Genomic DNA, 20,235 nt, shown 5'->3' with positions numbered 1-20,235 from the left:
TGACATGTCCACACTCACCACTACCGACTTTATCGTTCTAGCCTGATCTGCCCTTGGAGATATAATCGCCATCTCTGCCTGTTAAAGACTATCTGATATCACCAAATAAACAAGGCTAGAACCATAAGTCACATTCCTCTGTCCCAAGCTGGACTTCTCTTCTGAACTCTTTTCTTCTGTTATTTCTCACCTGGTCTTCCATGTTTAAAATCCCAAAATTCTCAATTTCTCTCCCCGCCAAACACTGACTCAAACAAAATCAATTCCTGCTGTTGAGCTGACTCTGACTCACAGAGACACTAAGGATAAAGCAGAATTGTCCCGCAGTGGTTCCAAGCCTGTAGATCTTAATGGGAGCTAACTGCTCCCGCCTTCTTCAGACAGAGTGGCTGGGGGGTTCAAACCACCAACGTTTCCGTCAGCATCTGAGTCCTGGATCACAGTCAAGTGACCAATCATGGTAACCCTCCACCAGGTTTCCAAGGTCATTATCTTTATTGGAGGAGACTTCTATCTCCCTTCCTTAGAAAGGCTGGCAATTATCCCTTGTGCTATTTCTTATATTTGCTACTTGCCCCTCCCATTCTTACTGTACTAATATCATTCAAACTATAACCTTTTAAAGTCTGGATTCCTACAAAAACAGACCAAGAAAGCCAATTACCATCATCCCCACCTCCATCCATTTCCCCACTTTTACTAAACATCTCACTAAATTGAACTCCCAAAATTGCCATCAGGGAGCTCTGGTGGCCTAGTGGCAAGAAGCTGTGCTTCAGTCCCAAAGGCATGTGGTTCAAATCCACCAGATGCTCCACCGGAGAAGGAGGGACAATCTCCTCCAGTACCAGTCAGATTTGGTTTGACAGTACACACGTACACACACACATACACACACACACACACACACAAACAAGAAAATTAAAAAATTATTTTTTTTAAATTGCCACCAGATATATATCATGCTCTTTTCAAGAAATCATCTAATGATAGGCCATTGCTGATCATAAAAAAAAAAACCAAACCAAAAAAAAAAACAAACAAACCACCACAACCAAACACTCACATAAGAACAATTAATGTCTACGGCCATTATTGAAAAAAACAGAAGGATAACTAGGAAGATGCATATGGATATCCGAAGAGGAAAGGGAGGGGACAGGGAAGCTGCGAGGGGTGGAGGGGAAATCATGGAGTCACATTAGCTGGTGGGTGGAGGGAGGATGCGAAAAATTAACAACAAAAAAACACACCAACAAAACACCAACGTACATGAATGAAACATAATTTTTAAAAATGTGAGGAACCCACAAACAACCCAAAGCCTTTCACATCAGCCTTTTGTTTAGTTTTGGAGTTTTCACCCTGATATTTCTCACTATTTATTCATTCTGTTCTTAAAATTCTAATTGCCATTGTGTTGGAACTGACTCACAGCTGACCCTCCAGGAAGTTTTCAGAGACTGTAAATCGCACAGGATGAGACTGCCGAATTTCTCCCTCAGAGTAGTGGGTGGATTTGAACCACTCGCCTTTGAGTCCTTACCCACCAGACCACCAGAGTGCCACTATTCTAAAAGGCTAAATCAGTTCACTGTCCTAAGAGCAGAGATTTCATGTGCTTTTGCTTACATGCTTCTCCACAAACTTTGTCCTGTCCTCTGTGTTTACGGGTATATTCTGAGGATTGGCTTAGAATAGTAGCAGAGAGTATGTACTCTGGAGTTCAGAACCCAACGACAGAATTCTAGGTTTGCTATTTATGGAGTGCCTTCTGCAAGTTACTTAACCTTTCTGTGCCTAATTGTCTCCCTTTTAAAAGTGAAGATAACAGGGCCTACCTGCTAGGATTTTAGTTGAGGATTAATTAAATACAGTCAAAGAAAATGAAACAAATCCTCAATAAGATGATATAACAAAAAAGTCCCATCTGTGGACTCAAACGTACCAGTGATGGGGCAGACAGCACAGGAGCAGACAATGTTCTGTCTGGTTGCACATAAGGTTGCTATGAGTCAGAATCAAGCTGACACAACATAAGGCTCGTGGCACAGACGAGCAAAATATAAATATTAACTTCCAATATTTCAAGGCTGAGTTCTACTGACACCTTTTCCAGGAGACCTTTGTTGAGCACTCTCATCCACAGTGATCTTACTGTTCCTGTATTTCTAACATTTATTATGAACCACAAATGTTAACTATATACTAGGTTTAAGTATAAGCAAGGTAATAACATTTGGGATGAATAATTCTTTGCTGTGAGGGCTACCCTAGTTGCTATTTAGTGGGACCCTTAATCTCTGTCCACTGGATGCCAATAGCAACCTGCTTTTCAGTGCTGATGATCAACAATGTCTCCAGGCAATGCCAGATAAGTCCTGGGTGCTGGGCATGCCCACATGATGCTACTGGCGCAAAACAAGGTAAAATATTTGAAATTAAAAAATGAAAGCACTCTGGGAATATCAAAACAATACACATATTCAAGAATATTTTACCAATCAGTACTTACCAAGTAAACATGTATATTAATTAATTAACTTGTAATTCATACTATGCTTCATGATTCTTTATGACAAAACTTACACTTTACTAGTTTTCACAATCATACTCAACATAAGTTCTTGGACATTTGCTGACTAATAGGTAAGACACATAACCTAAGACACAACACAGAGGACTGGAAAAAGCATGGGATTTGCCGTCAGAAGATCAAGTTAAAAATCTTAGCTTTGCCCTTAGTAATTTTAGAACTTTGGGCAATTCATTAAAGTCTTTGAGCCTCAGTTTTTTTTTTAAATCTATAAAGTGTAAGATCTGTATAAGGTAACTAAGATGTTGAAATGTGACCATGTAAAATAACCAAGTATATTATATAGCTGCTATTACTATTATTATTATATGCATAGACACATATGGATTAAAAAGACCCTAAATATTATTATTACATGACACATCATTTATCTAGATTCATCAGGGACTGCATGTATTATTTTCTAGGTAACTGAAGCTTATGCCTTTAAGAATTTAACTTTAATTCTTAACTATTTTGGTGGAAACCTTGTCTTTTCAGTAGAACTACATTTCTCCTTTCTTCTACAAGAATAGATACTGAATATAATTTAACATTTTCTTACTGACTCTGGGCCATTGTTACTAACATTACAAGCATACACACGTATGAATCATATATATATATATATATATATATATATACACACACACACACACACACACACGAGATTATAATCAGATATTATAGATCGTAATTGATAATCTCAGAAGGATGAAATATACATACACTCCTAAATAATTATTACAATTATATATATAATTGGAGAGGAAGACCTTTAATGAGGTGGATTGATATGGTGACTGCTGCTTGGGTGTCAGGAAGTGTGAGGATGGCACAGGACAGAACAGGGTTCAGATTTTTTGTTCATAGGGTTGCTATGAGTTGTACTCAACTCTACAGCACCTAACAACACCACCTAAATATCTGCATATAAATCCTTATCTCCCTTTAAGATGAGCAGATATTTAACACTTTCATTTTGGTATTAAATGGTATCACTGCTCCCACTCATTTTGTACCACAGGTCTTGTGCCCCCTCCATTTCCTGTTTAACAGAATGTGTTAGGAAATCAAATAATTATGTTTGCTGAAATGGAAATTAAAATATGAGAAAGCAGACTTGAAAGTGGGCTCCAGAAGTGTTGGGATCAATAAAGTACATATACTTCATGTGGTGACTTCACAATAGCTACCAGCCCTGGCTGCTGCTCAGTTCCTTTTTACTTACTTTCTGGTTCTCGGCTGTTTGCTGAGGTTACTGGAGAAGTAATTTTTTAATAAGTATATATAGAGACAGCACCATGCATATACATATATATGCAAATTATATATATAAATTTCAATTTCTATAAATATATATTTCACGCATATAAATTTGAGATATATATACATGAAATGTACATAGAACTTGCCTACTTATACTCAAATATGGTTGCTCACTATATAGGTAAAGCTAATGAGTCTATTCTCATGTCACTTAACAAACTATGCCTCACTAATATAAAACAACAACAGAGTACACAATCACGCCTTTGAAAGATGTGCGTGGGCGTGGGGAGGGGAAGCCAGAATAAATGTGTCTAAATCTAAGGAAACCAAAGAGACAAGTAAACAATGCTACCACATTTACTTCATGTTCTCTTGATTCTTTTAGGGATCATGTGCTTTTCTACCTGAACTGCAGAAACACAAAGTTTCCCCATTTCCAATTGAAAAAAAAATGTTGCTCATCTTTAGTTAGAAGCAAGCATTAACTTACAGACAAAAAAAAAGTATTAAAAATCTAATTTTTAAAAATCTAATTCAGAAGGAAAACAAAGTCAAATTTAAAACTGCTTTATAAGTCAGGAGTATTCTGATGCTTGTTAAAGACATGAGGGCACAGAAAACCCTGTTCTCTTAACACTGCCAAGAACATCTGCTATACTTTTAGATATACAGCACACAAACAAAAATCACCTTTATAATAATAGTTCACAACAATTAACTCCTCCATAAAAAAGATAGTAAATCTAATTTTTAAAAATCCAATTCAGAAGGAAAACTAAGTAAAATTCAAAACTGCTTTGCAAGTCAGGAGTTTTTTTCTTCTGATGCTTTTTAAAGATATTAGGGCGCAGAAAAACCTGTTCCCTTAATACTCCCAAGAACATCTGCTCTACTTTTGGATATATAGCATAAATAGTTTTTATAATACAGGCAACACAGACAAAAATCACTTTTAATAGTTCATGACATTTAACTCCTACTAGGCATTGGAAAACATAAAAAAGATAAGGAGGGAAAGGGAAATTTGAGAAGAGAAAAAGACACATCAATTTCAAGTCTGCTTTTGTTAGATGGCTTTAAAAACTTTTGAAGTGACTCAAAATCAAACAAAAAGTGTAAGAAAGAGAGAGAGATAAAGAAAGAAGTCAAAGAACAACAGGAAGATAGAAATCATGTAACAGTCGGTAGAAGCCGCTGGATGTAATATCCAGCCTTGTACCTGGCAGCCGTAGTCCAAAAGAAGCTGCAGTATATCCAAGTTTTCATTCTCAATACTTATGGTCACAGCATTTCGCCCAAGCACATCTACGCAATTTATGTTCAAGTCACCTGAACAGTTCTCCTCCAAAATCTTTTTAACCATATAATAGTCACCTAAATGACAACATAAACATAATTTAATATCCATACATATTACATAAGAATGGCTGTAAAGAATGATGCTGATTGAAAAGATTAAAAAAGACTATGCTTCCTTTTGCATATAGAAATGTGCAGAGAGGATGTGAGCATTTCCCTGCTAAAAAACCCCCTTATATTCTGGGGGAAAAACCTCCAAACACCTCATATTCTGATAATATACACATCAGCTGGAAACATAAAGGGCAAGCAGAAGAAATTTAAAGCACAGTTTGAAATAAAAGTGAGTTCATTTGAAAATTCATAGCTGGGTGATTATAAGGAGACAAAATTTCAGAAGACATTTAAAGCACTTTCATAAAAATGTCAAAGTACAGACTGAAGGCTAGAAAAGTAAGACAGAAGAAACTTAAGGAATTAAAGTTTTACTTTTCAAATACATTTATACATTTACATCATAATGACTGAATTATTATTTACACTGTAATAGTTAAAAAGGAAGGATAGCAATAAGTGGAAGATATTACTAAACAATTTTATGGGGGAAACATACATTAGAAAAGGGGTGTGAACATGTACATGCTTTGGGTACGCACATTATTAAGAGCAAGCAATACCCTAAAACTCTTCTTTTTCCACTTCAATAATCATAATCACATCTTATTAATGACCCTTTTAAAATTAAGCGGACTAGGTATACCTAGTTCACACACACACACAAAGGTCAAAGGATATTTCAAAGTGAAATTCTAATTTGACAGGAATGCAAAAATTTCCTTTTGTCTGACTCTAGCCCACGTCAGAACAGTTGACCCAAGCGAGGAGACCCTTGACCCTAGGTGAGATGGCTAGATTCAGTGACTGGGGTAATGAGCCAGTAAGGTTGGCTCAGGATAGAGCGGAGTTTAGAGCTCTTGTACACAGGGTCGCTATGAATCACAAGCGACTCCAGGGCACATAACAACAAAAATATGGATGATAATTTTCACTGAACGTCCACTTTACTAGTCAGCAGCCTAACAGACATAGGAATGAGAGGGGTCAAAAAAAAAATCAGGAGAAATGCTTATTAAATAGAGAAAGAAAGCAAATTTATTTAATTTTATGTTCTTTTTAAACAGGCTAAATAAACCATTTTGAGACTTGCAAATACACTTTTAGAAGTCTATGAGCAAGAGAGAAAAAATATCAGTAGACTAAAGAAATACAATTTTATTGTACAGGAAACAAAAAGGGACTGAGACTGGGCTGAGTGAATAAGGGAGATAGGAAAAAGATTTTGTTAAAATTTCAAATAAAAATTCATTATTATTTTGACTCAATGGCCATTCACTCTGAAGAGGTTGAATGGCAGTTCTCTTGACAGCAACTCTCAGCTCAAATCATTGTCACCAAGTCAGAATCCACTCACAGTTGACCCTCCATCGGGGTATATATTGCCCAGGAGATTAACTATCTTTTTTCCTACAGAGTCCACTGGTGGATTCAGGATTCAAAACACCAGAGTTGTGGCCTTTCGGTTAACATTGTATCTCCCAATGGACCAGGCCACCAGAGATGTTCTTAATTGTCTCAAGAATAATTTTTTTCTCATTACAAAACAACAGTCACACACACCCCACACACAAACACACCCATTACAGCAGTATCCATTTTTAGACACTGATAAATCATAATAAAAACTGTATTATTTAACTCCTATACAGGGAGGAATGAATGTGGCCTCAGGACTGGTGGAAGATTCATCAGCAACCTGTGTTATGCAGATGACACAACCCTGCTTGCTGAAACTGAAGAAGACCTGAAGCACTTGCTGCAGAGGGTCAAGGACTGCAGCCTTCAATATGACTGAAGTTCAACATCAAGAAAATAAAGATTCTCACCACTGGGCCAATTGGCAGCATCAGTATAGATGTGAGATAATTAACAGTTTTAGTTTGCTTGGCTCCATAGTCAACACTCTTGGTAACAGCAGCCAGGAAATCAAGAGACAAATTGCATTGTGAAAGTCATCTGTGAGGGACCTCTCAAGAGTACTGAAGAGCAATGACATCAGGCTGGAGACTAAGGTGTACCTGATCCGGGCCATAGTCTTCGCAACTGCGTGCTATGTATTGGAGAGTTGGTCAGTGACTAGGGATGACAGAAAGAGAATTGATGCCTTCAAGCTGTGGTGCTGGAGAAGAGTGTTGAATATACCATGGACTGCTAGGAGAACAAACAGGTTTATCCTTGAGAAGTTGAAACCGGGCTGCTCCTTGGAGGCAAGGATTCTAAAGCTTCGTCTGACAGGGACCATTCCTTGGAAAGGGACATCATTTTCGGAAGAGTGGAGAGACAGCGCGAGAGAGAAAGACCCTTGGTGAGATGGATCAATTTGGTGATTGGAGTAATGGGAGTAGGTGTATGCAAGACAGTGAGGTTGGTGCAGGATAGGGCAGGGTTTAGAGCTCTTGTACACAGGGTCTCTATCAAACAACAACATCAAACATTTCATAAAATGATACTCTAACCCACAAAAAGAACCAACCAGATACATCAGTAAATATCATTACTATTACATTTAAGACCTTACTTTAGGTGATGGCATTTTAGTATCTGAACAGTGAAAGAAGGTTTTACGGATCTAAAAGCATCTCCCTTTTTATAACTCTGCGTTATCTTCACCCTCATACTATATTTGTTTCTGACTGTAACTTCTTATGAGCCACTGCATCATTTCAAGACGCAGGCTTTAAAATCTGCCTAGTCTCTTTTGATTATATTTTCATTTTCTTAAACTCTTAGTCATTTTAAACATATCAGGTGAATCTATAAATACTAAAAATGCATATTTCTCAGAAACAATCCTATTGTATATTTTGTCTCCTAACTCTTAATAATGGGAGCTTGTTTCTTCAATCTTTTCTGTTGAGGATACAACTCATTCTCATGGGCTTAACCATGAAAACTTTGGCAACCTGGTTTCAAAGCCTCTCCTTTCAAGGTTTTATTTGCTTCTGCCATAGAACTACCTCAAAGGTTTGTAGTTAGCCCTTCTTGGATGAATTTCTCAGTTTAGATATTCTCAGACCAAGTCCAAGTCAGTTGCCATTGGACTGATCCCAACTCATGTCAACTCAGCTCCCCTGACTTCCCAATACAGACATCCTTCTCTCATATAGCAGCTGTGTTTGAACCAGAGACCTTACAGTTGGTAGATAATTAACTACTGCACCACTAAGATTCCTGCTTCATGCCAGTGAACAGGATCGTGGTTATAGATTCTTGGAGAGCATTTTTCCTCTCATATTTTTTAATAGTCTTGGTGCTAGTGGATCACTTCGTTTCCTCATCTAACCCTTGGCTGAAGGAGCTCTGGTGCTGTAGTCCAGAGTGCTGTTACTGCTACCCAAAAGGCCAAGTCTTTGGGGTTTACATCTACCAGATGCTCCAAGGATGTGCAGGCTCTGTCAAGGTTTACAGCCTCAAAATTCTGATGGGGGCTTGCTAGCAGACAGAATTCAATGAACGGACAGTATACTCCTTTAAGAAGCTTGACTTGGTCTTTGGATCTTGGTTCCAATGCTTCAATTTGTGGAGATTCGAGGATAATTTTGAGATTATTCTTTTAGAGGACACTGTAGTTACAGAGCCACACACACAAAATCTTAAAAATAAAAACCAAATAACCCTTTTATTCCTAAAAACAAAAAGCTCTACACTGTCACAACTTGAATATTTGAGAAAATTCAAAGCCACAGTCACAGTTACCAAACCTACAGGGGACCTGGAGTGGTGGTTAAACATTCCCCAGAAGTTTATATATACAAGTCACTTAAAACCAAGGCACTGACAAAGCCAGAACAATTTTAATATTCTGTTGTTGTGTACTGTTGAGTCATAACTGACCCATAGCGGACCCTCCCAGAGGGTTTTCAGAGGCAGTTAACTGGATGGGAGGAGACTGCCCATCCTTCTCTCACGGAGCACTGGTGGATTTGAACTGCATCTTCTTGTGGTGCAACTTCTTGCCACTAGGCCACCAGTGCTTCCTGTCTTAAATGTGTAGGATGTGTGTGTGTGTGTGTGTGTGTGTGTGTGTGTGTGTGTGTGTGTGTGTGTGTGTATGGGCTAGAAAACTTAAAACAGATCACAAGGCACTACTCAAAGAGACTGCTTATGCCAAACAAATAGATTTTTACATTTTACACCTATATTGTTTTTAAGGCACACATAGACATACATTTTGTCTCTTTAAATATGATATGCAGAAGGAAATGAAACATATGTTTACTTTTGTGGTTAGATGTTATCTTATTTTCTGGTGAAGGAGAAACAAATTTTAATCTCCGTGTGAAGAAAAAAGAAACCTTATTCAATAGGGAATATATCAATTCAAAAGGAAGGTTTGCCACTTCAAAACCTCTCCCTAGGAATTCATTTTCTTCCAATCTCAAGGATTATTACATACTATTTACCATAATTATCAATTATTAACAGTAATTTTCGTCAAATTAATTCTATCCTCTAGAACAGCATTTCTTAGTTTATTCTAAACTTCACACTCTAACCTCACTGCCATTAAGTGAGAACGGACTCATAGTTGGTCTTCTCGTGGTGTTTCAGAGGCTGTAAATTCCACAGGAGGAGACTTTTTTTCATGAGCCACTGGTGGGGTTAGCTGCATGGCTCACTGGAGACTACGCCACCAGACCTCTGAAATGTTGGCGTGTTGGAGAAGCATAGATTACCCCAACAGAGCTCCTTTAAGTGATAGTTTTAAGAGCCATTTATAAAATGTTGTTGTTATGTGACACTGAGTTGACCACGACTCATAACGACCCTATAAACAACACTCTGAACCCTGTCTGCCCTATCCTGAGCCGGCCTCACTGTCTCTGATACACCTAAGCCCATTTACACATGGTCACTGTGTCAATCCACCCCATCCAGGGTCTTCCTAGCTTGCACAGTCCCTCCACCCTTCAAAGCATGATGTCATTCTCCAAGAACTGGTCTCTACTGGCCATGTGTCCAAAGTATGTGAGACAGAGTTTCAAAATCCTTCCCTCCAAGGAGCAACCTGTTTTATTCTCTGCAGGATAGACTTATTTGTTCTCTTTTTGGTCCATGGTATTCAATACTCATCTTCAGCACCACAACTCAAAAGCACCAATTCTTCTTCTGTCTTCTCTATTTAATGTCCAGCTCTCAGATGCATAGCAAGTAAGTGAGAAGACCATGCTGGGATCAGACATCTCTAGAATGGTACCATTGTTCTTCAGCACTCTGAAGAGGTCCCTGACAGCTAATTTTCCCAATGCAACTCGTCTTTTGATTTTCTGATTGTTGGTGCCAAGAATGTTGATTATGGATCCGAATCATTACCAACTTTAATCTTTTCTCCATCTATCATGAGGTGGGAGGATTTTTGTTTTATTGATGTTGGGATGCAATTCATATTGAAGGCTGCATTCCTTCACCTTCTGCAGCAAATACTTCAAGTCGTCCTCAGTTTTAGCGAACAAGGTTGTGTCATCTTCATAATGCAGGCTGTTGATGAGACTTCTTCCAATCCTGATGCCACATTCTTCTTCATAAAGTCTAGCCTCTCAAATAACCTGTTAAGCATATAGATTGAAAAGGTATGGAGAAAGGTTACACTCTTTTCTTGATTTCTAACTACCCGGTTTTTCCTCTCTCTGTTCTGATAACTGCTTCCTAGCACAACTATAGGTTTTGCATGAGCACAATCAAGTGTCCTGGGATTCTCATCCTTTTCAATGTTAGTAATCTGTTGTGATTCACACAATCAAATGCCTTTACATAGTTGTTAAAATAGTACTAGTAATAGATGCAATAGTAAAATCTTCTCTTCAGTGCCTCTTACCTCTCTTTTCTTTTTTTAAGAGACATGAATATGTTTATTTTACATTGAATGACTCAGACTTCAAAGTATATCATAGATGAACCTCAAAAATATACTAAGTGAAGTAAGTCAGTCACAAAAGGATGTGTATCCAATTATCTCACTTAAAAATCTACATTAAGCAAATATATATACTTGAAAATTTAATACCGGTTGTGGCCAGCAAGAATGAAGGCAGTTGTTGTTTTAAAAACATTGATTTTTCTGGTTAATGTGCTAGAGATTAGGCAATTGATATTGGCAAGGTAACTGGTATCATTAATTGCATATGTAAAAAATTAGAATTGGGAGTCTCACGGTGGTGCAGATGGTTAACCCACTCGGTTACTAATTAAAAGGTTGAAGGTTCAAGTGCACCCAGAGGCATCCGAGATGATAGGCCTGATATTTAAAAATAAATAAATAAATTAGAATTGGCAAATGTGCTGTATTTAAAAAAAAGTGAATGTGAGCTTTTAAGATAATTTCTTAAGAATGTAAAAGGTACAAGCAATAATAATCCTCTGGGCTGCTGTAGAATTTATATAAATCTACCAAGAGAAATCTAATGTCAAAATTACAATACTAAGTGTTATGATAAAGAATTTGTTTTTGATCTTGTCTTTCTCTACTTAAATTTCTCCTTACTTGCAGCTGCTTCTTTTTATTTTTCTGCAGAAAACTCAAGCAAGAGCTATACCTCACTCCATATACAAAAACCAACTCTAGGTGGATCATGGACCTAGGACTAAAACTAAGGACTTCAAACTTCCTTAAAGAAAAGCTTGGAAGAACTCTTGAAGTCCTAATCTACAACATAAACAGTCTTCAAAGCATCCTGAAAAATCTACAACCAAGAAAGGATAAAATAGATTAATGAGACCTTCTAAGAATCAAATCCCTATTCATATTCAAAAACTTCTACAACAGGGTAAAAAGGGAAGCCACAGAATGGGAAAAACATATTTGGTAATGACATGTCAGATAAGGGACCCTTATCTAGAATTTATAAAATACTCGAGCACCACAAGATAAAGGTAAACAACCCCATTGAAAAATGGGCACAGGATATGAACAGACACTTCACCAAAGAAGACATTCAGATGGTGAACAAACACATGAAGAAATGTTCAAAATTCCTAGCTCAAAAAGAGATGCAAATCAAAACAACTATGAGATATCATCTCACCCCAGTAAGAATAGCAAAATTTAACAGAACAGCACACAACTAATGCTGGCAAGGTTGTGGACAAACTGGAACCCTTATTCACTGTTGGTGGGAGTGTAAAATGGTACAAGCACTATGGAAGGCAGTATGGTGCTTTCTCAAAAAGTTGTAAATAGAGATACCATTCGACCCAGCAATTCCACTACTGGGAATACACCCCAAAGAAACCATAACCGCCATCCAAGCAGATATATGCACACCCATGTTTATTGTGGCTTTGTTCACAATAGAAAAGAGCTGGAAATAACCTAAGTGCCCATCAACAAATGAATGGATAGAGAAGCGGTTGTATATTCACACAATGGAATACTACACTGCACTGAAGAATAAGGAACTCATGAAATGTTATACAAAATGCTTGACCTTGGAAGACATTATACTGAGTGAAGTATCTCAGTCACAAAAGGACAAATACTTCATAGTGCCACTGTTGTAAAACGGGACTGACACTGGGGTTGAGGAGAGACAGAGAAAGATGGGCTAAATTATGTATACTGCATTGAAGCAGATGAGGGAGAGAACTCTTTAAAAGGAATATATGATTAGGTATTATTGTCATGACAGGAGTCCTGAATGAAGGCTATACATTGGAGTGGACTTGGGGGGAGGAATTTTTCTTTTATTTTTCAAAGAGAAGAGAGAACTGGGGGGAGGGTTGGGTAGGGAGAAAAGTACAACAATGAATGAATGGAAATTAAAAAAAAAAGAAGCAGTTATGTCTCTTTTCTGTCAAGTCCTTCCACACCCAATCACAACAAATACTTCCTTAAACTAATGTGATCAGTGTCAGTAAAGAATTTCTCAGCAATACCCACTGCTCTACCTTTTTTCTTCCAAGCACCGCGTTCTTCAATCTCAAACATTTCAAAATCCATACCTAATAGCTAAAAAGAGATTCCACTATACATATCTAGTCAGGTAGTAATAAAACACCAGCTTAATAGCATTTCTCTCAGAAATGTTGCACATTTTAAACACACCCTTAGCTCACAGGTATGCAAAATTTACCAGGAATTCAAAACATCCCTCCTTACATCACAGCAGATCATATCACAAAAGTGGTATGTGACTTGGAGACCAGCCTGAACCCAAGAATAAAGATAAATTTCCTTCTTCTCCAGACTCAAGCTGAAATATCAAGAAGGCCTCCCTGACTCGCTTGAAAAATGAAATGCCAAGTAAGGTAGGCAGAGTCAGCTTCCTTTTTCTCTATAATGAACTGATCACTGATCCTCAGTAAAATTGAAGGGCTTATGCATTTTTTAGTTACAGATATAATAATAAAAGATACCAATGACTGAAGTTACTTTAAAAACAAAACATCCAGTGTCATTGAGTACAACCCAACTTAGCAACTGAACAGGACAGTAGCATCACATAGAGATTCCAAGAATGTAATCTTGACAACCAAGATTCAAAACATCAAGTAAACAAGTTGCTTTAGATTTGTTATCAGGAGGTCTAGTCTCTGGAGAGGGGGAGCACTGGTGGCCTAATGGCAGGAAGCTGCGCTGCAATCCCCAAGGCATGCAGCTCGAATCCGCCAGCTGTTCCACGGGAGAAGGAGGGGTAAGCTGCCTCTGAAAACGTGCTGGTGGGTCAGCTATGGGTCAGTTCCACCTCTATGGTACAAACAACAGCAGTCCCTTAAGAAGCGCATCATGCTAGGGACATGGTCAATGAAAAAGAGGAAGACCTTCAACAAAATGGGCTGACACAGTGACTGCAACATATTTCGTTCTATTATTTATAGAGTTGCTATTCCTTAGAAATTATCTTTTCAAAAGCAAATCTCCATATTTCCCCCAAGAGTGGCTCATGGGGTGGAACTGCCAACGTTTGGACTTAATCACTACTCTGTGAGGGTTTCAAAACTCCAAAACCTCACTCCCGTCAGAACCAGCTCACATCTGACCCTCCAGAAGGTGGTCGAAGGTTAAGTCCCATGGGAAATCACCCATCTTTCCCCCCAGTGGAGCCTCTGCTGATTTCAAGCCACCAGCGATGACCTTAGGGTTAGCAACTTCCTGCTAACTCGGATATGGTGCCTTAGTTACTTTTGGAGTGAGAATTAACATTAGACTTGGATGCTATGAGGAACCAACTCGACAAAAATGAGCCTAAGACTTTTATTTTTGCTCCCACTATGCAGCTGTTTGTTGCTGTTATGTGCCATTAATTCCCCGTGACCCTTTGTACAGCAGCTCTGAAGCCTGTCCCGTCCTCAGTCAGACTCACTGACTCTGACTGACACAACAATCTCCATTGCCCCAGTGACTATATCAATCCATCTCAGTTGGGGTCTTCCTCTCCTGCACTGTCCCTCCACCCTTCCAAGCATGATCTCCTTCTGCAAAGATCCAGCTGGTGCTGGTCCCAGAATCCTCCACCAGGCTCTGAGGTCCAAAGCCGCCAGGATGCATGGTAACCACCTGCGTGTCAGGGCAGATCCAGGCTTTAGAGTTTTCAGCAGCTGACGATTTTCCTGAAATAGACTGTAAAGCTTCTCATCTGAGGTGTCTAAGTTGACTTAAACCACTTTTTTTTTCTTCAAATCAGATGGGTAGTGTGTCCACGTAGTAACATTTAAAGGGTGGCACATGTCATACAGAAGTATAAACACCCAATCATCATGCTTATGAACCGGAAAAGGATGACTTAAACCACTATTAACTTTTTATTTAGTAGCCACATGTGCTAACTGTTAGCATTTCTCAGGGACTCCAGAGTTAGTTATTCTATTTGTCGAGTCAGAACTAACAGCTGACCCTCCAGCAGGTTTCAGATTGGCTTGCGTAGAGATTGCCATTTTTTTCCCTCAAGCAGCTGCTTGATGCTAACTTGCCAGAAAGGTGGGGTCTTTCGGTTGGCAGCACAACTCCCTACAGACAAGCCCACCAGGTCTAAAGTTAGCTTGTTGTGTACCATCGAGTCGGAACTAACCCACTGCTAACTCTCGGGCAGGTTTTCAAAGGTATTTAGAGACAGGAGAGGAGACTGCCCATCCTTCTCCTGTTGAGCAGCTAGTGGCCTCGAACAGTGTGCCTTCAGGATTGCAGAGCAGCTTCCTGGCACTTTTAAATATTCCCTAAAAGAATTTAAAGACACTCTGCTGGCATACCCCACAGTAAAAAAAAAAGAGATTAAAAAATCTGTTCTGAGGGAGGGGAAAAAGTGCTATCTTTCTTCTGTTCTAACTTACAGCCTCAAAAATCTGATGTAGGTGTGTGTGGGAACTGATAGAAACCTACTGTCAACCTTTTCCCCAGTAAATAGGCCACAGTAAATAGGAATGGATTAATAACATATTCCCAAAGATAAAGAGAAAAGATAAGGGTGGTCAGAACCACTGCTTCTGATTTCCTATAATAACACTTTGATAGTCAGGTCAGAGTTTCAGAAGCATTTTACATCTAAAAAGACCGGGTACTTTCTGAAAATTATGCTCTAGGACTCGGACTTAACCGTGTGCCACAGGCACAGGAACTTTTCACTCACCCACCCAACAAAATTCTCTACAAAGAAAGGAGCAGGTATAACCTCCAGAGGAGCGCCTGACGCCCTGTAAAGATCAGTAACAGCTACGACTAAGAAGGAAATCAAAAGACGAATTACATTAGGTAAACCTGCTGCCAGGGACCTTTCCAGAGTACTGAGAAGCAACATTTTCAGTCTAGAGACTACGGTACACCTGATCCAGTCCATGGTCTTCGCAATTTCTTTCTATGCATCAGAGAGGTGGTTAATAACTAAGGTTGACAGAAGAAGATTCAATGCCTTTGAGCTGAGATGCTGAGGAGAGTCTTGAACATACCATGGACTGCCAAGGAAATAAATAGGTCTGTCTTGAAGAGGGTGAAACCAAATTTCTCCTTGGAGGCTAGGATTTTGAAGCTCCATCTCACGTACTTTGGGGCCGTGGCCAGGAGAGATCGGTCCTTGGAGAAAGACATCATGCTCCAAAGGGTAGAGGGACAGCTCAGGAGAAGAGGATCCTGGATGAGATGGCTTGATAAAGTAACTGGGGCAATGGAGGTTGTTGGTGTGTCGGAATCAGTGCGACTGGCTCAGGACAGGGCAGGCTTCAGAGCTGCTGTACACAAGGCCCCTATGGGCCACAGGTGACTCGATGGCACATAACAACTGAATTATTTACATAAAAGTGAATTATTAAAACTATAAAATCTTTTCCTTTTACCTCTTTTGCATTTCTTGATCTGTACACACCTTTTAAGGGAACTATGCCTAACTGCTTCTCCAAAAGTTTTGCTTCAGAAATTCTTCCCAAGTGTGGTATAGTAATTTTTTTTTCTTTTTTCACATATTAAGAAAACCACTAAGTAAGGAAGATGAGGAAAACAGATTTCGAAAGTGGATTTATTCTACTGATACTAAAGTGCCCTGTGTGCTTTTTACCTTTACTGGCTAAATTGGTTAACCAGAAATCAAAGTTTATAAAATAGCTGTAGCAAGTTAATTTTTGAACTAGTAATCTTAAATGGGAGTAATCCTAGGAACCTCAAGTGGCCTAGTGGTAAAAAGCTGCACTGCAATCGGAAAGGTACGAAGTTCGAATCCACCAATTGCCACATAGGAGAAGCATAGACAATCTCCTCCCATGCAATTTACTATCTCTGAAAACCCACTGGAGGATCAGCTATGGGTCGATTCCGACTCAACGGCAAACAACAATCTTAAATGTGGATAGTTCTTTTTTTCTATTACAAATGGTTTTCATTCAATCAACTAATTTTAATACAGCACAATAGTTAAGAGTTTAGGATCAAGATCGATCCCATGTCTGCTCTCTTCTAAATTATGCACCCTTGGATACATTAACTAAAAATGTTTGCAAGATCTCATTTTCCTCATCTGTAAAACACAGGTAAGAATTGATCTGGTTTGTAGAGCTGTGAGGATTAATTGAAACTGTCGTTCTTGTTATGTGCCATCGAGTCGTTGGCAACTCATAGTGACCTTATGTACAACAGCCCTAAACCCTGCTCTATCCTATGCCAATCGCATTGCCTCTGACACACCCATCCCAATTAGACAAGTCACTGAATCAATCCACCTCATAGAGGGTCTTCCCCTCCTGCACTGTCCCTCCACCCTCCCAAGCATGATGTCCCTCTCCAAGGACCTGTCTCTACTTACAATATGTCCAAAGTATGTCAGACGAAGCCCTAGAATCCTTGCTTCCAAGGAATAGGCTGGTTTAACCCTCTCCAGGATGAATCTTTTTGTTTTCTTGGCAGTCCAGGGTACATTCAATACTCTTCTCCAGCACCACAGCTCAAAGGCATCAATTCTCCTTCTATCATCCCTAATCATTGTCCAACTGTCTGATGCATAACAAGTGATTGCAAAAACCATGACCTGTATCAGGCGCACCTTAGTCTCCAGAGAGACACTGTTGCTCTTGAGTACTTTAGAGAGTTCCCTAACAGCAGACTTTCCCATCGCAATAAGTTTTTTTATTTCCTGGCTGCTGGTACCAAGAGTGTTGACCATGGAACCTAGCTAACTGAAGCTGTGAACAATCTCAATCTCTTTGCCATCTATCCTGATGCAACCAATTGGTCCAGTGGTGAGAATCTTTGCCTTCTTGAGATTGAGTCTTAGTCCATACTGAAAGTTGCAGTCCTTGACCCTCTGCAGCAAGTGCATGAGGTCCTCCTCAGTTTCGGCAAGCAGGGTTATGTCATCTGCATAATGCAGATTGTTGACAGATCTTTCACCAATCCTGACCCTGCATTTCTCCTCATAAATCCCAGCCTCTCGGATAATCTGCTCTGCATACAGGTTGAAAAGGTATGGAGATAGGACACATCCCTGGCGTACACCCTTCCCAATTTTGAACCATGCACTGTTACCCTGCTCTGTTCTGATGACTGCCTCTTAGTCCAACTATAGCTTTCGCATTAGCATGATTAAATGTTCTGGGATTCCCAATCTTCTCAGAGTCAGCCACAGTTTGTTATGATCCACACAGTCAAACGCCTTTGCATAATCAACGAAACACAGATACACATTTCTCTAGTATTCCCTGCTTTCAGCTAAGATCCATCTAACATCAGCTACAATATCCCTAGTACCACGACCCCTTCTAAACCCAGCCTGGACTTCCGGCAGTTCTCTGCTGATGTGCTGTCCCAGTCGTTTTTGGATAATCTTCAGTAGAATCTTGCTAGCATGTGAAATCAATGATATTGTTCTGTAGTTTCCACACTCAGTTGGGTCACCCTTCTTGGGAATGGGAACAAATATAGATCTCTTCCAGTCAGTTGGCCAAGTGGTTGTTCTCCAGATTTCTTGGCACAACTTGGTGAGCATTTCCAGGGCAGCATCTGTTAGCTGAAATATGTCAATTGGTTTACCAACTATTCCTGGGGCCTTATTTTTTGCTATTTCCTTCAAAGCAGCTTGAACTTCTTCCTTCATCACCATAGGCTCTTGCTCAAATGTTATTTCATTAAATTCTTCTGTATCTGCCAATTCCTTTCCTTTCAATTAATAGGATATAATCTGCATAGTCTCTGGTATAGTAAATGTTTGGTTTGATGAATGTTCCAATAGTAGCCATTACTACTTCAGAAAGCACTTCACTTTTAGATAAGACTGGATAATACTAAACAAAGTTTAACAATGCTAATGAATGCAAACATGGAAACAAAAAAATATATTCCTAGAACTTAATTTTTTTTAACTTAAATTTTTTAAATGCATATTTGTATGCATTGCACACAGTTCGAATCCACCAGCTGCTCTGCAAGAGAAGAATGGGCAGTTTCCTCCTGGCAGTTAACTGGCTCTTAAAAGAGGATCAGCTATGGGTCATCTCCGACTCCGACCATTCACAACAACAACATTTGTATCTTAAAGTATGGATAAAAATACACCATTGTTTTCAATCTAACCCAAGAACTTGTTTTAACACACTGACACAGGGACAGTATCTATTTTAGTCTCACTCTTTCACCAAATTTTTACTTTTAATTTATACAAAGGAATATTCAATTTCTATCTGATGCCCAAAAGGCAACTATTTCCAGGGATCCTAATGATGATCATAAAATTGGAAACTGATAAAAAGAATTCGAAACTGTTTCTACTAAACCGACTGGATGTTGTTGTTTGGTGTCGTCATATTGAAAATGAACAACAGCTTTGAAATCTAGCCTATCCTATGGTATCCTCACAATCTCTGACATACTTGAACCTATTACTGAAGCCAATGTATCCATCTATCTTAAAATGTCATATTATTTGAGACATGTACAGACCATGCTCCGACCACACTCATTATTAACCATACTCCTGTTCTCAGTTTGACAGGAATACCAAATGCACTCTCTTGATACACTTTCTATTTACTTTCAAGTAACTAGAGCACAGTGAGGTGGGGTCAGTGCAGCTCAGTCTGCCCTTGCTCAACCTGGTACATCACATAATCTTTCTTTTTTAAAACGAGAATGTTTGAGGAAAGAGAACTCAAGTGAACTACTCTGGCAAAACTAAGTAACTTTTCATAAACCAATACCATAATATTTGTGAGATTTCTATCTATCTATCTATCTATCTATCTATCTACACTTGGAAGCAAGAGAGTCATCCAATTCCTAAATAACAAGCATCTGGAAACTCTATGAACTTTGATAAATGACGATAGTTATAGAAAGGCTTCAAGCCTTTTTTGTTCATAGGGTCACTATGAGTCATGCTCAACTCGATGGCAATCAACAACATATATACACAGATGTATATATACATACATACATACATCTATATATGTATGTTGTTATGTGCCGTCCTTGCCTGAGACTCATGGCGACCCCATGTACAACAGCCCTACACCCTGTTCTATCCTGTGCCAATGTTATTGTGTCTGACAAACCTACCTCCATTATA

General features: G+C 39.0%; 1 protein-coding gene across 2 annotated transcripts in view; it reads right to left on the bottom strand.

The window, feature by feature from the left end:
- TRPC1 (transient receptor potential cation channel, subfamily C, member 1) overlaps positions 1-20,235 on the bottom strand; it is a 101,873-nt gene that overhangs the window by 79,580 nt on the left and 2,058 nt on the right. For both annotated transcript variants that reach the window (XM_006895107.1, XM_006895108.1), the window contains exon 2: positions 5,067-5,221. In XM_006895107.1, the coding sequence (XP_006895169.1) occupies positions 5,067-5,221 (155 nt within the window). The remainder of the gene's footprint in view (positions 1-5,066; positions 5,222-20,235) is intronic.

Source organism: Elephantulus edwardii, unplaced genomic scaffold (assembly GCF_000299155.1).
Source record: "Elephantulus edwardii isolate Elephantulus edwardi_28Jun2011 unplaced genomic scaffold, EleEdw1.0 scaffold00158, whole genome shotgun sequence".
Taxonomy (NCBI): domain Eukaryota; kingdom Metazoa; phylum Chordata; class Mammalia; order Macroscelidea; family Macroscelididae; genus Elephantulus; species Elephantulus edwardii.
Note: the sequence above shows the minus strand (reverse complement) of the source record. Positions and strands in the feature narration are given on the sequence as shown.